Source organism: Propithecus coquereli, unplaced genomic scaffold, assembly GCF_000956105.1.
Source record: "Propithecus coquereli isolate 6110/MARCELLA unplaced genomic scaffold, Pcoq_1.0 Scaffold169, whole genome shotgun sequence".
NCBI classification, from domain to species: Eukaryota; Metazoa; Chordata; class Mammalia; order Primates; family Indriidae; genus Propithecus; species Propithecus coquereli.
Window position 1 is genome coordinate 3,124,753 of NW_012141524.1, and position 27,683 is coordinate 3,152,435.

Genomic DNA, 27,683 nt, shown 5'->3' on the forward strand with positions numbered 1-27,683 from the left:
AAAAAAAAAAAAAAAAAAAAAAATTTGCCAGCTTTAACGACATCAATTTTCATGTACAAATTTTCCATTTTTTTCTTTACCAACTGAAATATTTTCAAACAAAGAACTCCTTTAACCTGCGGAAAACAACTGATAAAAGAATTGACACTTGGCTATTATTTAGATATTGTTTGCCTTATAACTACAGTAAAATAAAATGACTTATTTTCACATCTTAGTTCAATAGTTTATTTTTCTCAAGTGGATACTGAATGAAACTGGTGCCAGAGTGGCAATATTTATTGTGGAAAAATAAAGAGTGAGGTGATTGATCATCTTACCCAATCAGAAACCTCTGTCCTTTCGATAACATAATAACCCATAATATTCTACACAAATATTATGATGTTTTTGTTATTTCCAGGTAAGAGCTTTCTAGTTCTTCAATACCAGATATGATTTATCTGTGAAATGTTTTCATTTTCTTGGCAGATGGCTTGCTCATCTTATTATTTTCATGCATTGGCAGGATTAGGCTGTTTTATACAAAATTCTTAATAAGAAGAAACTTTAAAATATGTATTTATACGAGTCTCCAGAACAGGCTTCACAGTATGTGTTTTAAACAATTGCTAATTATATATTTATCCAAGAAACAAGTTTGAATTTTTCATTTTGGATAATAATAAGCATCCTAAAAGTTTTCTTAATTACATAGTTACCAGGAAGGTCATGATGGTCACAAGAAAAAAAAAAAAACATTGATTTTTTTAGGGAAAAAGTAGGAAAACAATGAATTAGCAATGTTTTATTTAAAGAGGTCTTCATGTAACTCACATTTAGAAAATTTGATCTTTCCTTAAAGTTTTCAAGTCACAATTAGAACAAATGTATATTTGTTTATTGAATTAGGCACATGGGCAATGTCTAACTTTGTGTGTGTGTGTATGTGTGTTTACTCCAGTTTTTAATTGGGAAACTTTTTAAATATACAGAAGAGGTGAAATGACAGCATCGTGATCACTTGTAATGCACTACCTAGACTCGCCAAATGTTAACATTTGGGACAATGCCAGACTTAATCTGTCATTATACACATTTCTTACAAAGAACATCTGTCTTGCTGGGGACTTATTCTCTACCAATGACGCAAAAACTTCCTAATCAGTCCCTCATTCTCTCCTTTTCCCGTGACTTCTTCTGACTTTGAGGCTTCACTATCCCTCCTTGTCTGAGATTTTCAGGGTCCAGGAATCTCCTAGCCAAAGCCGTTCTGAGACTCCTATTTGCTTTGGTGGAGTTACAGGAGTCAGGGAGGAGGAAAAGGGAAACCATGTGGAAAGCAACGCCACTGAGAAGTCTTAGATCTCTGGGCCAGAGGTGCAGCAAATTCAGAATGAGCTGTTCCCTAGAAACAACATTCTAAATGACTATAGAAGTTTCAAGTGTGCTTTTGTGGCCTGGTATGTGGTTTCCCTGTGAAAATGTGTCAAGGTCTACCCGACCAATTTACAAGTGGATTTTGAGAACATAGCCTACTTATAGTTGTGGATGGCCAGTGTAATAATCATTTAGATTAACACAAAAAATTACTGCCTTCTCTATCAAACTTGTTTTCACGTGACATATTCATGATTACTTCACAGGCAAATTTTTAAAACAAAGATAACATTAAAGATCTACGGCATTTTCATTTTCTACATTGTATAAATATCTCAATTCAAGTTTTTCACTCCTATTTTATCCCTGTTGCCTTGTTACACACATCATTAAAGGGATATGGAATTCGGAAATCCAAATCTAAATACATATACTCTTATTATTACACACATATTACATATACTCTTATTACACATATCAGTAAGGAGGTATGGAATTGGGAAATCCACATTTAAATACTTTTAGGATTTCACCTACAACACATTTATTTTTAGGATAACTTGAAAGACAACTAAAGGGAAATCTATTTCCTTTTAGTTCTCTTACCTTTTGACTGTAGTCTTCTAACTCACATTCATTTTCAGGGGTGCTTATTTATAATACTAAAAGTGTCAATTCTATATAAATGTTATCCAAGGTTTCTACATTCATGGATTATATGATTTCACAATTGATAAGCATGAGATATATTACTACTAAAGAATCACCTAAATACAAAAATAAATTTTTTAAAAATCGAAAGCACAGATGAGTGAAGTCAAGAATTTCAGTTGTATACTTTTAATTGTATTTGTTAATAAAAAAGAATGAATGCATTCCTGAATGAATAAATGAGAGCTTTGTCTAAAGGAATAGTGAAAAGGCTAGATGTGTAATCCTTTCCATCAACTAGAACTTCTTAATGACATGCTCTTCTGGGCATAAAAGAATCAAGAGCATCTCCTGGCTCCCTTCCACTCTCTCCTGGTGTGCTGCTCCCAAGAATGCCCTGGCTGCCATTTTCACCTGGGGAGTCAGCAGGGGAAAGACCAGCTGCTCAGGTTTAGATTTTTGCAGCCATGACTCCCATCTCCAGTTCTGGCTCCTCTTCCCTATACTTTGTACACTCAGGGAATAGGATGGCAAATAGAGATGCCCTGCTCCCATCTTCCATCAGACACCATCCTTGGCTCATGCCCTGTTTTGGTGCCATCTGCTTGGGGACACAGAGGATAATACTAAGAGCTCCTACTTATCGAGTGCCTGCTGTGAGCTAAGTATTTACATACCTAATTTCAAATTCTCACACGATCCTGTAAGGACAGTATTAGATCCATTTTTATAAGTCTGGAAAGTAAAGCTCAGAAAAGTTAAGAAACCTCTCCAAGATTATCTGATGCAAGATTTATTACATTTGGGCCTTTCCTCCCTTTGCCATCCATGGAAGACACTTCTCTTTCCTCGGAAAAATATGTTCACATCTTCCATCTTTGATTGGCTCTGCACTTTTCATAACAGCCCTCCCTGGAGAGCTGCTCTCCTCTTCTCATCCCAGGCTGGTGTCCTGAATTTCCCACAGTGATTTGGCCCTTACATTGAATTTTCTGGCTTCGTGTCTGTTAGACTCAAATGATATCTTAAAATATCTGATTAGTACTTAATAGTGTTGGCAGGTTAGAATCATATTTTAAAAAGGAAAGTATATGTAAACACAACTTTCTGTATTCACTTTTTGAGAGAACATATTTTTCCCATGTTATACAGACAAACTGGACAATGAAATGACCACCTGTTAGCTGCTAATGATGTTCGCATGCCTTTTAAAAAAAGTAATTCTGGCTTTATCTGCCTACAATCTTGGCGACAAAACTCGTGGGAACATCAAGGGCATAGGAAGCCAAAGGCAGCAAACTGACAATAAAGTTTGTGCTTAGACTATTAATAAGGAAGCGGATACTGTGAATCTCTGATTCCACATAATTATTTAATCTCCAGAGGGTGACATAAAGCTGAATGCATGTTTTAAGAAACCTAAGTTTGTGTGTTCAAATCCAGGACTGAGATCAGAGGATTTCACACAGGGTATTTCCTACTTGAAAACAATATTTTAAAAAGCATCAACTATAAAATATGCCAATTTCTATTTCAAATGCATAGTCTAATTTGAAATTGTGTGGGTGGGTCAATCATTATGCCTTTCAAATGAAAATGAATACATACATATTGAATGAACTTAATTCAAAGTCATAAAGATGGATATTAACTGTATCCTATGTTGCAAAAATACACTGGCCCTAAAAAAGGCTTACAACTATACATATTCACCAAGATAAAGAAATGAAGGATTTTCTAAAATTACGACGAACATTAAAGATTAAATGTCTCTTTCATTTTAATAGTGAAATCAAAGTTCAATGAAAACATCTGGTTTTAATATTTTTGCCAATAAGTTTTGGGTTCTGATTTAAATCTGCTGATTTCTATGGATCTTATTTTTAATGTAATATTCCCATCCAAGTCAAAGGTTGACATAAACTAAGTTTACCTTTTATTTGTTCACTTCGCTATAGTGTAATGATCTAAAATCAGATTGCTTGGATTTGAAACATGTCTCCATAACTTGTCTTTGTACAAGTGACCTTAATTTGCTATGCCTCCATTTTGTCATCTTTAAAATAACAGTACCTACCTCTTAGGGTTGGTGGATTAAATGAGTTGATATAAGGTAAGCACTTAGAACAATGCCTGGTGTACAGTAAGTGCTCAATATTTTCTTGTTATCATTTTTTTAACTTCAAAGTAAAAGGTGAATATGAAGTCATTGTATAATTAGGTACATTTTGAAATAAACAGAATAAATCATGTGTCTTTTCCTTTGTCTTTAAGCAGGATTGGATTTAAGCTCAAAGTAGACAAATAATTGTCTTTCCCAATTAAAAACAAATTCTGAAAGGAAGTAGGGAATATCCTATCTGTAAGATTTTTTTTTTTTTCAGTAGCATCTTAAAACTTTTTTTTTTTTTTTTTTGAGACAGAGTCTCCCTCTATTGCCTGGGATAGACTGCGGTGCATCATCACTACAACCTCAAACTCCTGGGCTCAAGTGATCCTTCTGGCTCAGCCTCCCAAGTAGCTGGGACTACAGGTGCATGCCACCACACCTGGCTAATATTTTTAATTTTTTGTAGAGATGGCAGGGGAGGAGGAGGGTGGCTCGCTATGTTCCTCAGGCTGGTCTTGAACTCCTGGCCTCAAGAAATCCACTGGCCTAGGCCTCCCAAAGCGCTAGGATTATAGGCATGAACCACCACGGCTGGCCACATCTTAAAACTTTTAAAGTTACTGTTGCTCAATACAGAATCCATTAGCCTCAGTGTTTCTCAAATATATTTTTTGAAAACCTTTATTTTCTTCCTAGCTTCATGGTTTAGAAGCATGTCAAGATCTCCTCCAAATCAGCAATTATATCTGAGATTCCAGATCTGCTAATCATTGTATCACATATGCTTTAACATCTACTACAAAATGTGTATATAATTAACATCAAATATATACTTACAATTGAATTCTATTTCTGAAATCTTACCTATGTCTGAATCCATATGAAGTAAAAGAGGACAATGACCAGGAATTTAAAGAAAACGTTCTTTCAGTGAAATAACTCCAAACTATACCATTATATGGAAGTCTCTCTAAATGGCACTGTTATCTCTTCACTAACACATCATGCATTTTCTAGACATAATCTTAAAATCCAATTTAGCACAACTGGCCAACTAAGTATGTATCTAGCAGTTGTTGAAAATTATAGCATAGGTCTTTGAATAATGACTTAATTTTGAAAGGGTGCTTCTACTCTAAGTTCTCATGCAATTTCTAGATTTGTGACTACCAATAATTCAACTTTGGAAGATATGTTATCAAATATAAATAGCTTCTCCCTTCCCTGTCATAGGGGTGTGTGTGTGTTTATGTACATATATGTGCATACATATTCATATATATCTTTCCTAATACACACACATATGTATATATACACAAATAAACATGAGGCACATACACCTGTATACAGGTACATGTACATTTAGTCCATTAGCAGCTCTTCTCAACTCACTGAGTTCTCCTTAAATTCAAAAAAATAGGACATAAGTATACTGATCTTTGATCAGAGAGGAATGGCAGAAAAAAATGGTGATTCAGAAGATTGGGGGTAGCTAGGTAGAAGATCTAAGAAAGATACCATAATTTCTAAGACTTTGGGAAATTGGTTTCTTCTGATTCCAAAGATATCTACTTGTTCTTTCAGAAGGTTGAGACTCAAACCAACTCTGAGATATGTATGACATGTTTTCATAACTCGCTTTTATTGAGGAAGAAGCAGGCTGGGGAAAGGTTAAGAAAGATACTCAAGATCACTATGTAAGTGATGAGACCAGTTCTTTTACTTCAAATATTCTTTTAGGATGTTTAGAACCCCAAATATTTTTAGAATATTAGAAGTAGATGTGATCTTGGAGAATATCTAATTCACATCCCACATTTTCAATCAGCCTCTAGAAAGTGCCTTTCCAAATCTTTCTGGTGGTCTGAAAGTGTGTAAAGTTACATAGCCTCTTGGCTCAAGTTGGGCCAACTGTGGTGGTCACTCATATTTTTTAATGTATGGAAGTCAAATAGCCAGCATACCCAGGTTTGGAGATGCTTGACATTTCCCACTCTCAAAATCAATCACCAATCTGAACGCCATGGCAATTACTCAGAGACTCAGAGGTTTGTTGTAAGCAGAGACCATGAACTTGGAACAATTATTTTCTCAAAAGGCATTACCAACAATGATGAGAGCAAAGTGCCCAGACTGCCCTCCAGTGCATGAATCCCTGCCCAGGAAATGGCTACGAATCTTCCACGAGTAGCATGACTTTGGCTTAAGTCTCATTTCAATGCATTTATATTTCATAAGCACTGCCTTTAGACTTAAAATGAGCAAGTCAAAGAAAATACTCACTTAAAGATTTTCTGTGCTCTGGTTTCTGTTCTTTTATATCACTATCATAGTGACTTAGCAATTCAGTACTGGAGGATCTTTGGATTTTGAATAATTCCAGGTTTCTTGATGAACAATATGAATCCTTTGGCTGAAAAAAACAAACAATTAGACTGGATAATTTTACTAGGAAGAAAAGACTCACTAAATAGTTTGTGGTCTATTTTGATTTTATTAAATAATTTTAAGGAGAAGTTTGAAATAAGATAATTAGTTTGGGATAGGGCCTCTATACTAAGCTCAATACTCAAATTTAATAATGGTTTATATATGCATATGGTGCTTACTAAATGTCATGCATTATTCCAAGCACTCTTCATGCATTAACTCAATTAATCATTACAATAATTCTATGACATAAGTGATATTATTATTATACTTATTTTCCAGATGAAAGTGAGGTCAAAAGAGAAAAGTAGGCCACATGTAGAAAATGATAGAACCGGAATTCAAATGCAGGCAGTCTGGTCCCAGAGTCCACCCACTCTCAAAGACAACAAACCCCTATAAGGGGACTATACTGATGATGGGAAAAAGTCAATTTGTTATTTTATTTTCTAAAGTTTTAATCCCAAAATGATATACTAAAAGACGGTAATTAAGTATCAATAAAATCACACAGAAAATGTTGTATTTTCCTGTTGTGTACCATATTAACGACTCTCTAAATTTTCCTCAAAATTTTGCAGATATTAGTGTCCTAAAATTAGATGTTTGGTCTAGAGTCAGTATGAAACGAGCAGTTTTAAGTAATTTGTCTCTTTGAAAAAACATACTCTGAATGTGTGATTTAGGATAATTTCGTGAAGTTCTAGATAGGTAATTTTCACGAGAAGGACAATGTAGCTTAGCTGGAAGAACAATAAAAATCAGTACGACGGGCTATTATTTACTGGTATTATAACAGTGAGTCTGGTGGTAAATACATTCATATTTATTTTCAAGACTATGGTCTTAAATACACTGATATTTACTTTCAAGAATATATTTATTTTCGGACTGCATAAAGTGAAAATGTAAAAATTCAGTAGTTATTAAGCACTTGTGTACTTTTTACAGCCTCCAGTAAATGAATGTCCATGTTATTTCAGAAAAAAAAAGAAAGAATGTACTACATTTTTGAAAGAGAAAAATTAAATGACATTTAGTTTCACAAATCTTGTCTGCTGAAAAGGTTTTTTTTTTTTTAGTGGACTCTATTTAAACTTAAAAGAACTTAATATCTCTCAGTCCATAAGATCTATTTAAACGCACGTGTGTTGTATGCCTGAACAATAAGATTTAAATGACTACATTTTAATTAATAAAGGTAGCAGCCAAAACAAATACGTACCAATCTGTCAATTGCATTTTTGATAGCGTGGAACCAATCCAATATGATGAAGTCAATATCTGACTGGAGAAGGAACTCATTTCCTGATACTGTTGTGATCTGAAAAAAAATCGACAGGTAAAGAAACCGTATAAGATAGCTCTCTTACATTTTAAAAAAATATGCTTTCAAAAAACACAGTTTAATACACTGAAATATTTTCATGTATTCCAGTAATTGTCTTTCTGGGAACTGGAAGCATTTTGAACTGCTCTCTATAAACTATTTTTTCATGTCATAACAAATACATTATTGTTTTAATAATAGAACGATTAACTCAGAGTAGGGCTAAAGCCGAATTACTCCAACTCGAGGAGAAATAAGCCAGGAAGTTCGGAGCAATGCAGACAGCAAACACTTAAGTCAGACCGTGCAGAAAAATGCACACGAGTGTGTCAGGATTCATTCTGCACTTTTGGCTCTTTCCTGGTTGTCTTTTTCAAATTTAATGGTATCTCTATATTTGATTTCCTTTTATGGAGGGCTCTAAAACAAATTATTTACCAAAAAGACGAATACAGACTCCTGAAAGTTCATTCACGTGAATAACATTTGGCTATTTCTATTTTCCTGTCATAAAGATTGATACGATATTAATAAAGGACCAATTTCCCCACAAAGGGAGTATATTAAAATAAAAGTTCATTTACATATTCGAATTTCTCCTGGAGAGTGTTTATCAAATGAGCATGCGGGTTCCTGACTCTCTGCACTGCTAAGTAGTTGGCAATGCTTAGCATGTAACTATACATCTTTTATTAGTGATTCTTTTTCTCCTCAGACTTGTGAGAGAAGGATGTGACCCTATCGAAACAGAGCAGCGCTCTTGGTTTCACACATAGAGGGCTACTTAGAGAAGAATTTGATTAGAGTTGGGTGTGGACACGTTTTTTGTATTAGGCCATCAATCTGAGCTGTGAAGATTTTTCCCTTCGTATTATTGACTTTTTGTTGCAACAGGAAGATGAACATTTCCTGACTACTGTCACACATCAAGTAAGGCTTCAGAGGTTTAGAGGACTGACATTTCAAAATACTCAATCAGGAGCCAGTCACCTCTTCTCAGCCTTACTTGCTCTAAACAGGAGGTGAACGCTGAAATGCCGCACAGGTTCAGAAAACCACAAATCATGCTTTAGGCCGTCTCTATAATTCTGTCATTAAAGTGACAATTATTACCCCAAATGGCTCATTCTGAAGGTTTCAAGGATTCTTATGGCAACATATAATGACAACAATCTTGGAGTTTTTAAGAAATCTTCTATTACACATGTGCATTTATTTTCAGAAAAACTCCACAGACATTCGACATTACCTAGTACTGCAAAGCAACCATTCTTGAGTGATACGGGTTCCAGTATCAAATGTAGGCTCTGCTGTAAGGAGAGGAACTGTCCAAAGTGTATGCAATTATAAGAAGTGAAAGATTGGAAAATAATAGGATTTAATTACCCACACTAGAGTTTGACAGATTACTGGGACCAATCATCCCCTACCCTTATAAAACTGCATGTAAGATATGAGAGGGCTCAAAATAGTCTGCTGTTTTGTGTACTCAGTAGAAGACAACTAAGGTGATGTTTGCCTAATTATCTGAACACCACTGCAATGTTCTTTGCTCACATAAAGTTCCAAATATTTACTTTATAGAATATTGCCTCAGAAATAGTCATCTAAAAATATAAGGTCATTTCTAACTAACACAAGAAAACTAGCAATGTCCTTGACCTCTACCTTCATCCTAATTTAAATTTAAATATTTTGATTATGAATGTATTATATAAACCACAATTTGTAAACATACACAAAAATGAATTAGCCCAAGCACAATGTACAATTGAATACAATATTCCTCTGCCAGTATAAATAAACCATTATTAAAATTATAAAAGGGAACATTTTAAAAGTACAAGAAACAAACATAATTAGATTTACTGTATTATGAGAGTTTCCGAAAGAGCCTACAAAGTTCAGTTTTCAGTCTAGTGAATTCGAACAGCGATAAAATGTAAGTACTTTAGCAGTCCATTTGCATTTTTGGTGTATGTTATGCAATGCAGAGGGGATCTTTTACTGCTAACACAACCAAAAGCAAAATATATTTTAAAAGTTCTTTTGTCCAAATATATTACTGCATTAATCATACATAATCAGTGATTTACGAATCCATTTTGGGAAGCTGGATCAGAGAACTATATGAATGCAATTTATTCAAAACATACTATCAGGGAGATACAGTTCACATCCCTTCCTCTGTCTTCCCACTAATCTTTCGAGTGACTAGGCAGTCTGGAGAAGTCTGCTACTGCTCTCTACAGTTTAAACGCATCCACTTCTTAATTACAGTCAGTAATTGACTTTGTTCTGTTCCATTCCAGTCACTCAGAGCAAAGTAGTTTCAAAATCTTTGACTGGTAAAGCCCATTTAATTCAGGTTTCTCAATCCGCTTTTTTACATTACCTCTTTAGGATTTCTGATAAGTGGTTTGCTGAATCATATTTGCACTTTGAACAATCGAATTTTCAACACTCTCGGGGAAAAAAGACATCACCGAAGAATGTTAGCTTTGACTAAATCTTTTGATGGAACAACTCATGATGACAATCTAAAGTGATGTAGAACTAATAACAGACATAAAGGATTTGCTATTGAGCCATGCTTATGTACTCTTTCTATATCATGTTTTGCCTCCGTGACAGATGCTGGGGTGAAGGGATGAAGGAAGAACTTACAGAAAACATGACAGGTTTAGATAAGAGCTGCTGGTCTCCACTTTACTTAGAAACCCACTTTAGGCAAATGAGTCTTGAAATTCCTCATTACCACCAGGTTGTATTTTAAAGGGATATATCCGGGCCCCAAAGCAGTCTTAATGAAGTGTGTTAGTGTTGTCAGTAATGAATGCCTTTCAGTACCCATCTGGGGAAATTTGCCTCAAACTTTTTCACACTAAATAAAGGTCCATCTAAATTCTTGCTGGTAACAAATTTATGCCCAGGAAACTATAGCAGTATGTCCACTGAGCGACATGCAGAGTAGGCGCATTACTTAAGGCTTTTTGGTATTAATTTAACAATAGTTTTCCCTTGGACTTGGAACTGTCTGTGATCTCGTGGTTTCTCTGAAGATGGAGGCAGGTATGTGCAAGCTCCAAACTTCACTGGTAAGAGATGAAGAGGGAAGAAATTTGTTTTTTAGGTTTTAATTAAATGGAATATTGTTATGCTAATTTAAAACACTTAAAAGAGTTTTAAGGAGTAGTGTTTATGTTTATGTAAGTATTGTCCTTTTCAATATTGTCAATTGAATATTACCCTTGTCAATATTCATATTGGCAGTTCTATTTTATAATGTTAGATTTTAACTTAAATGAGATATGTAGAATGGCATTTATACTACTAAAGTTTCCATACTTTTGTTTACTAGAATAGAAACACAACCTTTTTGGAACTTCATTTTTTTCTGATTATAAGAATAATATGAATGTATTGTGGAGAATTTGAGAAAACTAAAGGTAAACAATCGAATTAAAGCTATTCACAGCTACACAGAATAAACGTTATAGATATTTTAATTTAGTCACTGCCAGTTTTTATAAATAATAACCAAAAAAATACGATAATGATCAATGGATAACTTTATGCTATAGATAGATACCTTGTCAGCAAAACATATTTGATAGTTAAACATTGTCAGCTTCTTCTCTTCCAGTTGACTTCAAATGCACATGGGGATATTACCAAAGATGCATGAGATGATGAATGACATGTTCTCCTCTCTTTGATAGTACCACCCTTCCAACTGCAGAATAAATCCCACAATAATTCCATGTTTGGAAGACTAGAGAGGACAAGTTCATGACAGAACATCCTCCTAAACATTAACAATAACTGATTAAGCATCCATTAAGTACAGGCACATTGCTGGAAGCTAGGGATACACAGCCCCCACCCCAAGAACACACAATCTGTTTGGATAAATAGGACATATGCATACAAAGATAAATAACAATAGAAAATGGCTTATACTAAGTCCCAATGTGAGTGGCACAGACAATGTTCATGTTAAGATTCCAGAGGAGGGAGTAATTACCGCCGGCACATTTACATCATGGAATTATGCATAAACTGGTGGTCATGATATGTTATTCTTTAAAGGTTGATTGTATCAGAACTTTAGTATATTAAGGATATGAATACTACCACTTGGTATGCAAAGTGATATCAGCTTTAATGATCTCAAAGCACATAATAAACATTCTCCAAATGCAGCTTCCCTCCACTATCATAAAGTAATTTTGCAAATGAAGAAAATGAAGCAAATGAGGAAAATGAGAATGCCATTCTATCAAATTGGCATCATTTTAAATGATAGAATTAAGAGATTACAAAGATCTTGATTTCTAGTTCACTAGTTCTCAGCAAACAGTGTACAGTCAAGGACTGTGTGTGTGAACAGAAAAGGGCCATGATGATTTGGTTTTAGCTGTGAAATCTGGAATGGTGACTTTAGACAAAGTTGCCAGTTTCCTTACAGTTGGCTAAAGGTAGCCCAATTTTAAAAGATCACACAAAATCTTTTACTCCATTTTTTTTTCTTTTCAAAAACAATTACTCTATTGCCATGAAAAAAATATATCTAAGACAGCATTGGGGCATCCAAAAGCTCCTTCAAATCCTAGAAAGGACTAAAACAACCCTACATTTGAACAAGTATCATTCACATTTTGCTTAAAATCAGTCTTTGACTAAGAACCTAAGGAGGGGTTATTCCATCTTAATGAAGCTGAAATTGTATGTAGGAAATATGTAATAAAATATGCCAAATATTCAAAGAGCCCTAAAACTTGTTAAATGATATCGCTATAGTGGTTCTAGAAATAAGTGGATAAGAGGAATGGATTTAATTACCATGATATTTACAGATAATTTGGATTTCATGATGAAATTATTATATTTGAATTGTTGAATTAAATTAAGTAAAAATAAAAAGTTATGCCAAAATACACTAAGTTAATTTGAAGTGAGTATGAATTACTTTGTGATATTAATTTTGGCCATATCTTTATTGAATACTCACAGAATAAAACATAGATATATACATTGGCTACATCATAGTGAGATATCAAGACCTAACACTGAAGCAATAAGTAGTACTTAATAAAAAAGCACACAGATTCACATTTTTTTCATCTTGCATCACACTCCACATACGATATAGCTAATCAAATGAAGGTTGTTATGGTTGTACTAACAGTTAAATCACTTGGTCTCAGAGGTGTTTATGACCACCAAAGAAATGACATGATCAGGCTGAATGTCCGTCTCAAATTACAGTCTGGTTTGAGTAACTCTTAACATTTTTCTTAACATTGCGGGCAAAGTTAACATAAAACGAAGCGTAAAATATCCATTAGAAGTAAAAGGTCTTCAATTTGTCTTTCCAAAAATGTTACTTGTTAAAGCATTTTGTGAGAAAGTATCTGCCTCGTGTTCCCAATGTTGCTAGATGTTAAGTAAATATATGCTGATTACAAAAAAAAGTTGTTTTGGCAACTCGCTCATTAAAGTGCGTTTGTAATCCCCATCTGTCATGAAAGTTTTGAAAAGTTTGTTTACTTTGGATAGCAGCCTTATCCAGGGTTACCCTAGCAAACAATGATAGCAGTCTTCAGAAGTTGTGTGAGGAACAAGCCACTAGGGATCCATTCTTGTTTTAATTGGCACACACAAACACTTTTCTGGTCTGTCAAGAAGATCAAGCTAATATGCATGGAGGGTGTTATATTCTCAGCTTTGGGGAGCAGTAAAGCTCCCTTTATTTAAGTAATTTAAATGATAGACTGCAAAAACTTTGCAAGTCAGAAAAATGTTTTATACTTTCTCAGGGAATATTTGTTTTAAGCAACGGAAAATGTTCTACATATCTAAAGATGTTGAACCTTATGTTATAATTACTCCGTTTCTTCTGACTCTGTGAAATGTTCCTAAATCCACATGCTACTAAATAAGCCAGGCCACCAATGGATCCTGCATTTCCACAGCTCCCCCTGTGTTAACAAATGTGCGTTCATTAGTTTCCAGATGTTTATTGGATATTTTTTCAATGTGTTTGGGGTTGATTGATTTGCATGTACATTTATTGGAACCCTCAGTGGTGTCATCATATCAAAATAACCTGCCCATGTAAGCAATTTCTTATTTAATGGAAAGTAAACAAATGTTGAGCTATGTACACGGCAGATCTCAAGTGCATTCTGAAATCTAAGGTTTAAGGCCAGTCTTTCAAGAAACAATGCTTTGTAATTGAAATTGAGCTGTATCTTTGACACCCAAATAATTTGGTCCATGCATTCTTACAACAGAGATTTGTTCTGCATAATAAAATTGGTCCTGCAATGAACACTCACACCCCATATCACCTGCCCACTCTACTTTTCTGTTTATTAACAAAATCTAAATTTTGTTCAAATGTATTTCAAACAAACAAGCAAACAAAAACTCATCTTCCTTCTTTTATCTGTGTTAAAATATTTTAAGTACTGAGAAACAGTCTTCTCAATATTCATGAAAAGAATACTATCCAAGTAATTAGTAGATAGCTTAGCAGTTTCCACAGTTTTGCAGTCAGCTACACCAAAACTTTTGCCTGTGGTGCTCATATGAAAAACGACTGAAAAAGTGACTAATCAAAGCAGTTGGTAAATAAAGATATCGGCTTAGAGTTTTATTGCTCTTAATGTTAATTTTTAAACTTTGGGGGAGTAGTTGTCTCTAGATAAATGAATTATTCTGGGACCTGTCACTACCAGTCATTCCCTGGCAACCACAGATCAGCTTCCAGCTTGAGCTATACTCACTATGCACAATTACTTACCTCGTCACACGACACTTGGGAATCTGCTGTCCTCATCATTTTCAAATTGGTATGATTTTATTATTACTGTCGTTATTTAAGTAATGCTCAATTTAAAACATTTTAACAAATTCAAAAACGTAATATAAACACAAAATCTCTCTTTCCCCAAGATATACAGAATTGCTATCTCTTTGTCCATACCTTTTTATGGACAACATTACATACATGTTTATATTTCAATGAAAATATCATGTATACTTTAATGAAACTTTTTACACTTTTCACTGTCTGTAACACAATCATCTCCCGTGAGGATTCAGTTACAATACCCTTTGCTCTCTCCCTCATCTCACCCATGTTATCCCCTCCAGTCCATGTTTCAAGCCAAAGTGAGCTCTCTGAAACTTGGATATGATCATCCCATTCCTCTGCTAGATATCACTGTGAGGCTCCCACAGCTGTTTTGAGTGCGGCACGAACTCTTTAATTCGGCCTGTCAGACCCTGTGTGCTCTGGCACCGACCCACTCTGCAGCCTCCCTGCTCCGCACTTTCTTCTGCATCTCTACAATCCAGCCATGCTGAAAATTCTTTTTGTTCCACGGCTGCCCCATCCTAATTCCCATTTCTTCCCTTAGAGCAGGCTGTTCCTGCTGCCCAGACCCCTCTGACTTTCTCTATCATACTGTTTAAATCAATTTAGATCTCAGCTTTTCAATAAAGGCTCCTCTGAAACAGATGTCCCTTCCTTCCAAGTGCTCTCAGGATATACTGCTTCTCCTTTGTCATAGCAGAAACTGGCCTACGTTGCAATACCATGTTGGTGTTTCTCTTCCCCCCACTAAGCTGTAACCACCCTGAGGCCAATGCCAATTGTCTATGTGCATGGCTGAATGACCAACACATAAGGAGCCCTAAGAAAATAATAAATAGATAAACTTTATCTACTTTTTTCTTTTCGGTGAATGCATAATATTCCATTGTTTGCTATGTCATAATATATTTAACACATGCTCCATTGTAATAAAATTTCGAAGGCTACAATATAATTGCATTCTTTTAGGTAATGTAAGCAATGTAATTTTGACATCTACTGATGACACTTTATCAGAGTAGAGTAGGCAAACTATTTTGAAGATTGAGAACAGCAGTCTAAAGACTATATTTTCCAATCAGTCAACAAATCTTAGCCTTCAGACAATGGGATTAAATTTGGAGGGCCCAGGAAGTGCCAAGAGTGGTCTGTATTTCCATGAATATCATTAAAATAGAATGTTATTAATTGTATTCCAAAGCCACCCAAATGTTTTGCAGGGATAATCTATACTATATCATCCAAGAATCTCACCCTAGCTGCACTTTTCTAATTGGGAGTAGACAGTATGGGAAATTGGACATGCGATCAAAATTTTTAAGAGTTAATCCTTATGATGCAAAAATGCTCATTGCTGGTCTGTTGACATTGCAGCCATTAATTTTACTAAAGCACTCTTAATATTAATAAATAACCAGACTGTGGGAGAATGTGGCAGTAGTTATGTTGCTGATAATTTTATTTAGAAGTATCAGCTAATTTTAAGATACATTGACTTAAGCAGAAACAGGTATTGTTGCCACCAGTTTATTACTCACACATGTCTCCTATTAATAAGTGCTGAGATTGCACAACAAGAATAAAATGTTACAATATGTAAGTATCTCTATGCTATTGTAACATATTTGGCCATGATTATGAGTGTTTATAAAACATTCAAGAATTGTTCCATGTCTACTTACATTAATGAGAACACCTGTTAGCTTTAGTGCTGTACAGACTTATTTGCATTAGATTCAGGTTTTTGCATATAGTACATCACTTTTGAAACAATTAGATGCTTAGAGAGAAATACAGCTAAGTGAAAACCAGCAGTTTGAATGCCTTCCGGCTCAAGACAATTCAACTCCAGGTTTTGGTGAAAAACAGAAATCTGCTGAATTACAATAATGCCACTTAGAAATGAAAGTAGGTGTATTTTATATTTTTTGCATTCAGGGAACAGAAGATACATATAAAAATCTGTGCTTTAATTTTCAAGTAAAATTATAGCCAAATGAGACAGTTTCTAGTCAAGGATGTCAAAAAGTAAGGAATGGCAACGTCACTACAACATAATTTCTTGGTGATCTTGGGGACTTCCTACCCAAAGTTGGTCTCTTTATCAATCTCAGGAAACTGGACAAATTCAGCAGATCAGACTGAATGAGGAAATCTGCAGATGCTTGCTCACCTTGTGTTGTTTCCAACACTTTACCATAGAGCCCTTTCTGTGTGATGACAGCTATAAGGAGCGAAGGAGCCTGGGATTGATCCCTCTGAGTCAGTCACTTCTGGGCTGCTGGTCACAGCATAGCCAGAACATACCAACTTATAAAATGCACTATAATTCCTTTACAGAAGGAAGTGAATCTGTCTTATTCATTACTCATAGACTATAGTTGCAACTTTTGTAGGTCCCACTCTATTGATATGTCTGTCTGCCACTCCCCATAGGATGTTAAAGCTTCTGTGATTTAAATATTTTCAGTTATTGAAAAGAGAGCACTTGTGCAAATCTGTAGATTCACAGTCTCTATTATCATCATTATATTTAAGAGGTGCAATGTTTACATCAAAATGACTCAGTCGGTGATATATTCTAAAGATAAATGTGTATTTATGATCTGAAGAAGAACTGTGATTTATTACTATTTTCTCAGACATAAACAGAGCACCTCTGTACTGTGCTAGTAAACACAGATTAGCCAAGGCACACATGAACCATTCCCATAGGATTAATGATACTTTGTCTTGGGAAATGAGGGAACTGGGAATGGCCCTTGCAGAGTGTGTGAACCACAAGAAAGAATGTTCTTTTTTCCCCCTGCTATCTTGCTATGTGGTCTGGGCAGAGGAACAAATATTAGGTGGGGATTTGGTAATCAACTAGTGATTTTTTTTTATTGTATGGAATCCAAACTGCATAATTCAAAAAGTAAAGGTAATAATATAGTAAAAGCTTGCTTTTGTTTCTGATAATTTTGGAATTGTGTTGAACCAAGAGCCTGATGATCTAGATTTTGCTCTCTATGAAACAGCATCATTTATTAAGGATGATAGATTAACTATGTGTGTAATTAGGAAGTTCACGAATGAGGAGAAATTTCTCCTTTTCATCAATTATAGGCTTAAATAAACTGAAAGTGTTAAAATATTTTTCCTGAAAATGTGCAAAAATTATAATTCTGCCTATTGGGGAATATCTATAACTATTTACTCAAAAGAGTTATCTTTAAAGCAAATATGAAAAAGTATCTGACATTTCTAAAACTAGGGTTAGTGGTATATAATATACATAATTCATATATACACATATATAAAATACTATATACAGTAGCAAATTATATATATATATATAACATGTATACATATAGACAGAGAGATAGATAATTTAATGGTATTTAAAAAAGCAAAACACCTGTGACTATATAATAGGCAATGACATCTGTCAATTTAGCAACAGGCTACTCACCTAATAATGGAGACATCTGGAATGACATGTCACTCCATGCTAAATGTGTACAAAAACACCTTAACACTCTTTACTCCTCAAAACAAAATTACAGTTGTGTGGGAAATAGTATCACTTAAAAATATTAAGCTTTAAAAAAATATGTATTGGTTGCACTATTAGTAGGGTGACTATGTAATTTACTATCCTAACGATAACAATTTTGAAGGCACAAAAAGGGCATCATTAAAAATTACACCAGGACAATAGGTACAAACCAGGTCTATTTTGTATATATTGGCACCTGTGGATCACTAGTCCTCACATACAACCCTAGGATGTCATTCACCAACCACTGATCTTTAGGCATCTGGTGAATACCTTCCATGGGTTCAATTCTAGGAAGTGTGAGGTATACCAGGAAAAGTTAGCAGTGACCTTTGCTCTTAAGGAACTTATAATCTAGTGTGACGTGCAAGACCAGCATGGGAAAACCATTAAAATCAACAATTAAATCATGATTCAAGATGGAACACATAATAGTTTTCATGGAACAAACCAAAGTTCCTTTGAGGGCATACTGGAATACTCTGGGAAGAATGTTGCAGAAGGACCTCAAAAGGACAGACTAGATTTAGGAGAAGAAAAAGAGTCAGGGAGGGGGATAAAACAGGTGACAGGAGCAGCTTATACAAAGATCCAGAGAAAGGAAAGAATGTAATGACTTTAGAGGACATTAAGAAGCTGCCCTTAAGCTCTCTTTGTGGGCTCTTTGCCTGCCACTTATCCCTTCCCCTTAGGAGGTGTTACTCAGCATTCTCTTGTAAAACATGATTCTTTACACCTAGAGACACACTCTGGAATGTTACCATTCCTGGTTTTTTTTAATAATAAATCAGATTTATAAACCAATAAATCCCACTAATTTGTATCTCTGGTTCTGACATCTCTCTTGGTATCTATCACAGTCAGGACACTGTTACTTCTGGTCTGATCACCTTACTGCCATTTGGTGTTTTTATAATCTATTCTCTACATTTGCTCATTAGTGAACTCCTAACTTGACTGGTATCAGCATTGTACTTGGAGATCTTTATAAATCTGGTTCTCATGCTCACTGGGACCTAAAGAATCAAACTCTAGAATAGAGCCTAGTAATCTGTTTGTTTACTGAGCTCCACAAGTGATTTGAAAGTTGTGTTGTGTTGGGTCCTGCTGCTCTAGACTATAGAAAGACGATCTATCACATGCTATGTAAAAGGCATCAAATGGATCCATTTCATCCTCAGGATAAAACATTAATTCTTTAATATATGTCATCAAACACCTCCTAACTTGTCTGTCTCTAATCTTTTCAATTCCTCTACTTCCTAACTGTGTAACTTTGAGCAAATTATTTTAAATCTTTCTGTCTCAATACTCTCACCTATAATCTTGAGAAAAACAATAATACCTACCTCATAGGAACATTGGAAGGGCTATACGAAATTTAATCCAAGAGAATTTATCTTCATACCTGCTATAAAGTGAGAACTTAGAAATACTGTTGTTATATTGTTATTATTATTAGATTTATTGACTGATTCATTATCACCTGGATTTTGCAAGCTCCTCCTCTTCATTCAAGAAACTACTCAGACATCACTTATTCAGGAAAAGCTTTTATAATCTCTAGAGGTCAAAAGAGAGGTGTTTCTCTAGCATTCTGCACTTATGCCATCAGGATGTCCATCTCACTATTACATGTATCTACAGTCTTGCCCTTACTACACCTTGAGCATCCAGACCATGGGTCCCTGCACTTAGCCTAGTACGTGGAATTCCACAAACTCTCAGTAAAGGAGTACACAATGAACGATAGCTTAGTTGGCTTAGGTTAACATCACAGAGTTCTGGTATCCACATAAGAAAGGCCTTGAAATTTAGAAAACATAAATTTTATTTGGTAAATGAGGCAAGAGGCAAGCAGTGATCATCCCTGAGCAGAGATATTCCACAGTGTCAGAGAAGGGGGGACATGCTCTTAAAGCTGGATCCGTGTTGCAACTTCCGTAACTGTCAACACAGCACTATTTCCTAAGGTTGTACCGATGTGTTTATGTGAAAGGAAGACACATGGCTTCTTTTTGATGAAGAATGCCTCTTCTGTGGCCCCCTGGGCTTTCTAAGGCTCTTTCTGGTTCCTGTACTTTTTTCCCTCCCTTCCACGCTGCTCAGGCATTTGCTCCACTGCCTTCAATTTTAGATGCCAGGCTTTTCAGCTGCTTGGCATTTGAATTAAGACCTTTAACTCACTCCAAGGTGATGTGACATGATCTCAGGCCCTAAGAGTTGAGAATGCACCTGGTCGTCGATAGCCCGTCTTCACTGACATTCAGTCCTGTGGTTGTTACCCTTTTTGTTTCTTGGCTTGTGATTCCCTATTCTGGTGGCTTATGTAGTGTACCGGGGCCTCTCAGCTGGTAGAGGTCCTTTTGCGACACCTCCTTTTAGGAACTGGGGCTCTTCTGAGCATTTGCCTGATCCTCACCGTACCCCATTCTAGTTCTTCAAATCCACCTTCCATCCGTCTCAGCCATTTAAATTATTACACATTTAATCAAAAAATAATACATACTTGCAGCCCAACTTTAAGAGTACATGAAAATAAGTCATGTCAGTGTATTCAGCAATCATCCAATTGGCCTGTTAAAATATCCTTGTTATTTCTGGTTGGAACTCACACCCTAATTCTAACAGCCTGGGCTGTTTTCTGTTATCTTACTTTTTAGGTTCTGTATTCTGTCCAGCAGATATGCTTCCTTCCAATATTATCGGCTCAAACTTTTCTGTAATAGTTTTCCCAACTATAGGGTTTTTCTGCCAGCTCCATCAAGATGCTTCTATTGCCATTAACTGGATTACTCCTGATCCCTGGCAAAAATCCCAATCCATAAATAAGTGATATCTAAAAATCATCAGTACAGTGAGTTGCTCCCCCAATTTCTGAGGCTTGCTATGAACTGTTGTGTCATTTATCATTCTCTAGGAGCCTGAGGAGCAGGACATTCAGGTGAATATTTTTCCATCATGAGAACCAGTGCTGGGTTTGTAATCTGCTACCCTTGGTGAATGACTCACAGCATTGGATCCATATTTTACTGAGTTTCATCCATAACGCTTTCTTTAAAAGTGTGAGGTTTAATCAGATTAGATTTATATGCTGCTTGTGAATTTACCTGAAAGCAGATGGAGGAGCACTAAGGGAAGAATTTATTCCAAAGTTAGGCCCTTAAGGTATAATCTGGAGATGGGTTTCAAACTTTTTTGCCCATGATCCATGGTAAGAAATATATTTACATTGCCAACCAGTACCTTTATCTCCCCTTCTCTTTCTCTCTCTATCCCTCTCCTTCTTTATTTCTGTCAAACACACACACAACTCTATCATCTATGTACCTCTATATCCATCCATTCATTCATCTATTATTGAGTAGATATAATATTCAATGTATATACTGTGTGTATATATGTACACAACACACACACATGTATGTATACATATACCACATAACTGAAACAAAAGTTTCATGAAATATTATTCACCTTACTATATATGATGTAGTCTGATACCTTCTATTCTGATCTATTCTTTCTTTAATTGATTGCATTAAAAAATTCTGGTCCCAACTCACTAAATTGCTTTTGAGACTCACGAAAGGGTCTTGAATGCAATTTGAAAAACACTGGCCTAGGGAGTAATTAAAGACGCCATCTTCAAGCCCTGTTCATTGGCAATCTCTCTCTCTCTCTCTCTCTCTCCTTTCCTGCTTCCTTCCCTCCCTTTGTCATACCTTCCCCTTCCTTTCCCTCCTTCTCTTTTATAAGATGCTTCAAAATGTCTTTATATATAATTTAAGAATGGGATATTTAAGCCTATGGAAATCTTCCAGAATATTTTTCACATTTTTGACTATTAGGCCTGGGTGATCAATAACCCTGTGTGTGGGGGATTCTGCACTAAGTCATTTCCTGCCACTTGAAAGTAGAATTAGGATGTGGTTCTTTGGAATTTGGCTTAGACCCTGGGTTTTCTAAATATACCTTAAAGCAAGAGTTTCTTTATAAAAGAAGAAACAAAGAATTGGGGTAATGTGCTGTTTGGAATACATTTGAGATACCTCACCATGATCTGAAGAGGGAAAAACCAAAGAAGTTAAAAGCCTGGCAAACTATCAGAGACAAGAGATGGCAGCTATTTGTTTTTAAGTCCCTTGTATAGAAACAATGAGTGCACTCCATGCTGCATCCTGCAGCACCATGATACAAGGTCTGGGAGTAGTTATTAGCATGTGTCTGTGTGATGGGAGCAAAAGCTAAACATTTTAATAGTGTTATGGCCTCTCCTTCTCAAGTTCCCATTAATGCAAATATAGCACATGTGGTTTAAGTCCCAAGAGCCTTGTAGGACACAAATCACAGATGTGGAATAAACATTATCAGAGAATATGATTCCATGGTCTTCTCCTTGCCATCAACAGATGCCCTTACGCTCCCATGATGTCAGACAGATACCTGACAGGATATCTTGAGAATAATCACAAAAAGTCAGGGTTCTCAAAGGGCCCACGATGGCAAGATTTGAAAGTAGACTCCAAAGACTTCTTGGTAAATTATGGCTGAGGTTCCAGCTACATCAAGGCTTTCAGAGAACACTTGTCACTGTGATAATTAAATATAGTAAAACTTACTTATCATCCCTGCACCAAAATAACCAGAGACTTACGCTCTGTGTGGAGTAGATTGTTCTTGTAATGTAACCCAGATGATACGATGGCAGAAGGCCGGTAAAACAGAGCTGGTCTATTTCAGATATACAATAAAAATTTCCCCAGCTATCCTGATTCTTCCATGCCATCTTCAACAGCACTACAATTCAGAATGATTGTTGCTCTGAGATTACCCCCTCTTCTTTTTCCAACTTCCACTCTTCCTTCTCTTTGCTCATGTCATTCTTTTCCAAAATTCTCAGCCTCAAAAAATGAGTAAATGAGTAAGTTGAGTCTCTTCTAGGCCATTATCATTACTATATTCTAAAACGGCCACTACATTTGAGGAACTTGGGTAATCTCTTTATGTACTGGCAAACTGTTTTCCCACATTTCCCATAAGTGAGACTTCAGTATATATATGCTTACCTCACCTTAAAAGTTATATTGGCAGTACTGTCAGTTGTCGTGTAGTGTGTGATTCTAGGAGCGTTAAGGAGCCTCTTTGGATGACAAACTAATTCCCTAAACCTGCTGTCTAAGGTCTGGGATTTTATTTATGTTATTCCTTTAGATGAAGGCTTGTAGACAGTTAAATGAAGGGATAATATTTTTCTATAATTATTTGTTCAGATATCGATATAATATTACTTTTCCTAACAAAATATATTAAAACTATTTCTGATTGTAAATACATAAATGAACATTTTTAAAAATATGCAAAACTAGATATATATAAAATAAAAATAAATATCACCTTTAATCACAGTACTTAGAGATAGCCCTCTTAATATTTAATGTAGTTCCTTTCAGATTTTTTAATGTATGTATTACATATGTGTATATACATATATGGTTTTATGTAAGTCATACAGAGGTTAATTAAATATATAATATTGTGTCTTATTTGTATTTTTTAACATTATATCATGAAAGTTGTTCTATGGCATTTTTCTTTGAGAGCATCAATTTAATGTCTTCATAACATTTTGTTATAGAGATTTACCATAATATATTTAATGGTCTTCCTATTTTCCCACAATTTAGCTGTTTCCATTTTTCGTCATGATAAATGAGGCCACAGTGTATAAGCATGACTTTCTGTTAACATTTCTGATTTGTTTTTCTTAGAAGAGATTCTTAGAAAAAGAATTACTAGGTCAAATAATACAGTTTTGAAAGGCTGCTGAAATGTATTACCAATTATTTTCTAGAAAGATTGTTCAAAGTTGTATTAACCCATCAAAATTTAAAAGTGAGCCCATTTTAGTTCGTATTTTCTCCTAATATCGTGTTGTGTACTTTGCAAATTTCATAAGAAAAATATCATTTTTTGTTAAGTTTGCATTTCTTTTAGAATTAGGGATTTGTGCTTTTTTTCTTCATAGAATTTGTTGCTAATGTTCTTTTACATTTTTCAATTTTAGTATTGTTAAGATTTATTAGAATAAAGACTTTAGTAAGTTTATTAAACCTTTTTAACTGTTACCACATATATTTTGCCCAATTTATTTTGAATGGCACTTTTAATGAAAATACTGTTGTCCCTTGGTATCCGAGGGGTATTGGTTCCAGAACCCTGACATATACAAAAATCCATGCATACTCAAGTCTCACATTCAGCCTTGCGAAATCCTTGGATACAAAAATCCGGCCCTCTATATCCCTGGGCTTTGTATCCTGTGAATACTGTATTTTCCATCTGCACTTGGTTGAGGAACCCACAGATACAAAGGGCTGACTGTATTTTTTTTAAAAAAATCAGCAAATAAGTGGACCCACACAGTTCAAGCCCACGTTGTTCAAGAGTCAACTGTATTTATATATAAATGTGCTATTTTTAATTTTTATATTGTAAACTTTAGATATTGCTCCTTTGTGATTTTTCAAATTTATATTTTAATTCTTAGAAATCATCCAAAAGATCCTAAATCTTTCAAACCAACTTTAAATATTTCCTCTCTTCTCCCAGAATATCCAATTGGAATTTTGATAGGAATGTATGTCAATTCTATATTAATTTGGTAGGAATGAAAAATTTGCAAATAGTAAGAATTCCTCTTCAGAAACAAAGTGTATCTCACTACTTTAAGGTTTTTGTTTAAAATCTTAGTAGACTTTTATAGTTTTATTTGTATAGACACATTCAGCCCTAGGTATTTGAAACAGAATTTTGATGGCGGCATGGAGAAAAACTTGAGGGCAACAGGTATCTTAGAACAAAAGAGAAACTATGACTCCAAAGAATGGAAAGGTGCAGAACAAGTAGATTGGGGACACTTTCTCTACTGCACCATTTAGCATGAGGCTGGCCATCGCTGTTCTGGGGACCCCAAAGTCCCACTGTTTTTCTTTCTCCTATTCTTATCATCTGGCCTATGACAAGCATTTCTCATAGGACACAGTACCTGTAAGTAACTCTAAGCTAACAGGTGCTACTAGGGCAATCCAATCCAAAGCCATGCACATTTTCTTACAATAAGAAGTAGAATTATCATACCCCAAATGTACCATTTCTATTGGTCTGAGTTTCTTGTTCCGAAGATCATGGCAGATAAAACCCCACTGCACCAGTACTTGCAAAAACTTTCATCTGATTGTGGATCCAGGTTTTTATCTTTCTCCAAAAATCTGTTTCTCAAATTACTGTAATCTCTTGATAAACAAAATGTTTAGTAGTCATGTAGTATTACATCATTTGGATATGTCTTATCCCATTCTCAGTTTTGGGACTATGGCTTTAATTTCTTTTATATCTTGATAATGTCTGACAAAATGAGAGCCTGTAACTTTGAGTATAAATACAGAACATAAAAGAGACAGTAGAGCTTGGACAGTATAGCTCAAGCTTAAACATGCAGGCTCTCCAGATAATGCTTTGGTCACATCTGTGCCTGCCATTCCCAAGCTCAAGTCTTGCACAAATCACATCGCTACCTGGTGCTTGAGTCTCAGCTGTAAAGTTGGGATAAAAAGAGTAGCTACCTCACAGAATCGTGGCAATAATTTAATGTAATTCATGAAAATCCCACAGCAAAGTGTCAGGCAAAGGACATATAATTATCCATCTTAAGTACATACAAGTAAAGAACAAGATATATCTGTAACCACCCCTTCTTTATTCCCTCCCCCAAATGCTCTGCTCCTAGTGTATTTGTGAAAGAAGATAAATACACTTCAAATAAATGGCAGGAGAAAGCATGTGTAACTATTTACACATATGCATAAGCATATGTCGTATATACCTCTATAATCCACGTACACGATCATTATGAACAGATAAATTATAAAATGCAATTCAAAAATATTAATATGACAGAATTAATGAGCACACATTGTGGGCTGCAGGAATTAAATCCTTTGTAGTAGAGGATAAAGAGAACTGACAAGACCCCAGAGACCCAAATTGAATCTTTCTGCTTACTTAGGCACCACACTCTACTACCCCTTAGACCAACTTTTTCCAAGAAGTTATCATTGCAATGGCAACTTCAAAGAAGCAAACAACAATGAAACAAATACCTCAACCATGGAGACTTTGCAGAATTATTATTAAACTGAAGGTGCCTCCTAGGGTCCCTGAAAAGGGAGCTGGTGGTCCTGACCCCTGTCCCAGGAGGGGTTAGAGGTGAGACAGTATGTTGAGAGAAAACCTTTGCCTGATCGTGGGCTTCTCGTGGGTGGGGATGGGGTAAAAGGGGGAGCAGTAGGCAGGGCAGCCAGGGCAGGGGCGCCTGAGACACACCGGTAAATGGCATGGAGGAGCCCCTTTGTGTCCCTGTGCCCACAAGAGCAGACACAGATGCACTGAAAGCTCCGAACAACAAAAAGCAGGCAGGCTTAATGGAATAACAGAGGATAGAGGACAGGGAGGAGTAGACCAGACCAACCACAACAAAGTGAGCAGCAATGACTCTCTCCAGAAGGCAAACTCCACGAGGGCAGGGATTTTTGTCTGTTTATTCACTGTGCAGAGTCGTTAGGACCTTGAATTGGGCTTGGCACATAGTAAGTACTCAATAAGTATTTCTCGAATGAATAAATGAAAGACATAGAAAATAGAGAGCGTTCCATTATTTGCTACGAGACTAAATAATCTCCTCTCACCTAGGCACCATATTGGGAAGGAAGGCCGAGAAGGCAGACTCACAAGAGGTTGTATCCAAGAAGACTGACTTAACTGAAATTGGCAAGTGCAAGTATTTTTGTTTTTGTTGTTTCCTTTCAACTCCGCCTCCCCAAAGAAATAGGGAATCCAGAGCAAAATGAGGAGTGCAAAGATACTCTTTTTTTAAAATATTTGCTCTACAGTAAGTGATTTTTCTACCCCATTACAATTATCTCCATCGTATCTGATTTGTCAGTGGCTATAAGAAGTTAACTCTCTGTCATGACAAACTCTTTCCCTGGCTTTCTCTTAATTCCTTAACTCCTTCTCAGTTTTCTTTGCTATTCCCCAAAACATTTAAATCCTTCCTCCTGGGCTCAATTCTCCTTTCACTCTAGTCACTTCCCAGTTGTCCTCAAGACCTGACATTTCTTTACATGATATCAACAAATATACAGTGATTCCCATATTTGCATATCATTCTTTCTTTTTTTTTTGCATAAATAAATGTATAATATAAAATGAACTATTTGTTTAACACCTTTAACAAGTACATTTTTTTTTTTTATTTCAGCAAATTATGGGTGTACATATGTTTAGGTTACGTGTGTTGCCCTTGGTTCCCCCC

The 27,683-nt window shown here is 35.5% G+C and overlaps 1 protein-coding gene across 1 annotated transcript in view; it reads right to left on the reverse strand.

The window, feature by feature from the left end:
- ARHGAP15 (Rho GTPase activating protein 15) overlaps positions 1-27,683 on the reverse strand; it is a 614,346-nt gene that overhangs the window by 298,193 nt on the left and 288,470 nt on the right. Inside the window, exons 7-8 of the mRNA XM_012641747.1 lie at positions 7,776-7,874; positions 6,404-6,533 (exon numbers count right to left, since the gene is read on the reverse strand). Of these exons, the coding sequence (XP_012497201.1) occupies positions 6,404-6,533; positions 7,776-7,874 (229 nt within the window). The remainder of the gene's footprint in view (positions 1-6,403; positions 6,534-7,775; positions 7,875-27,683) is intronic.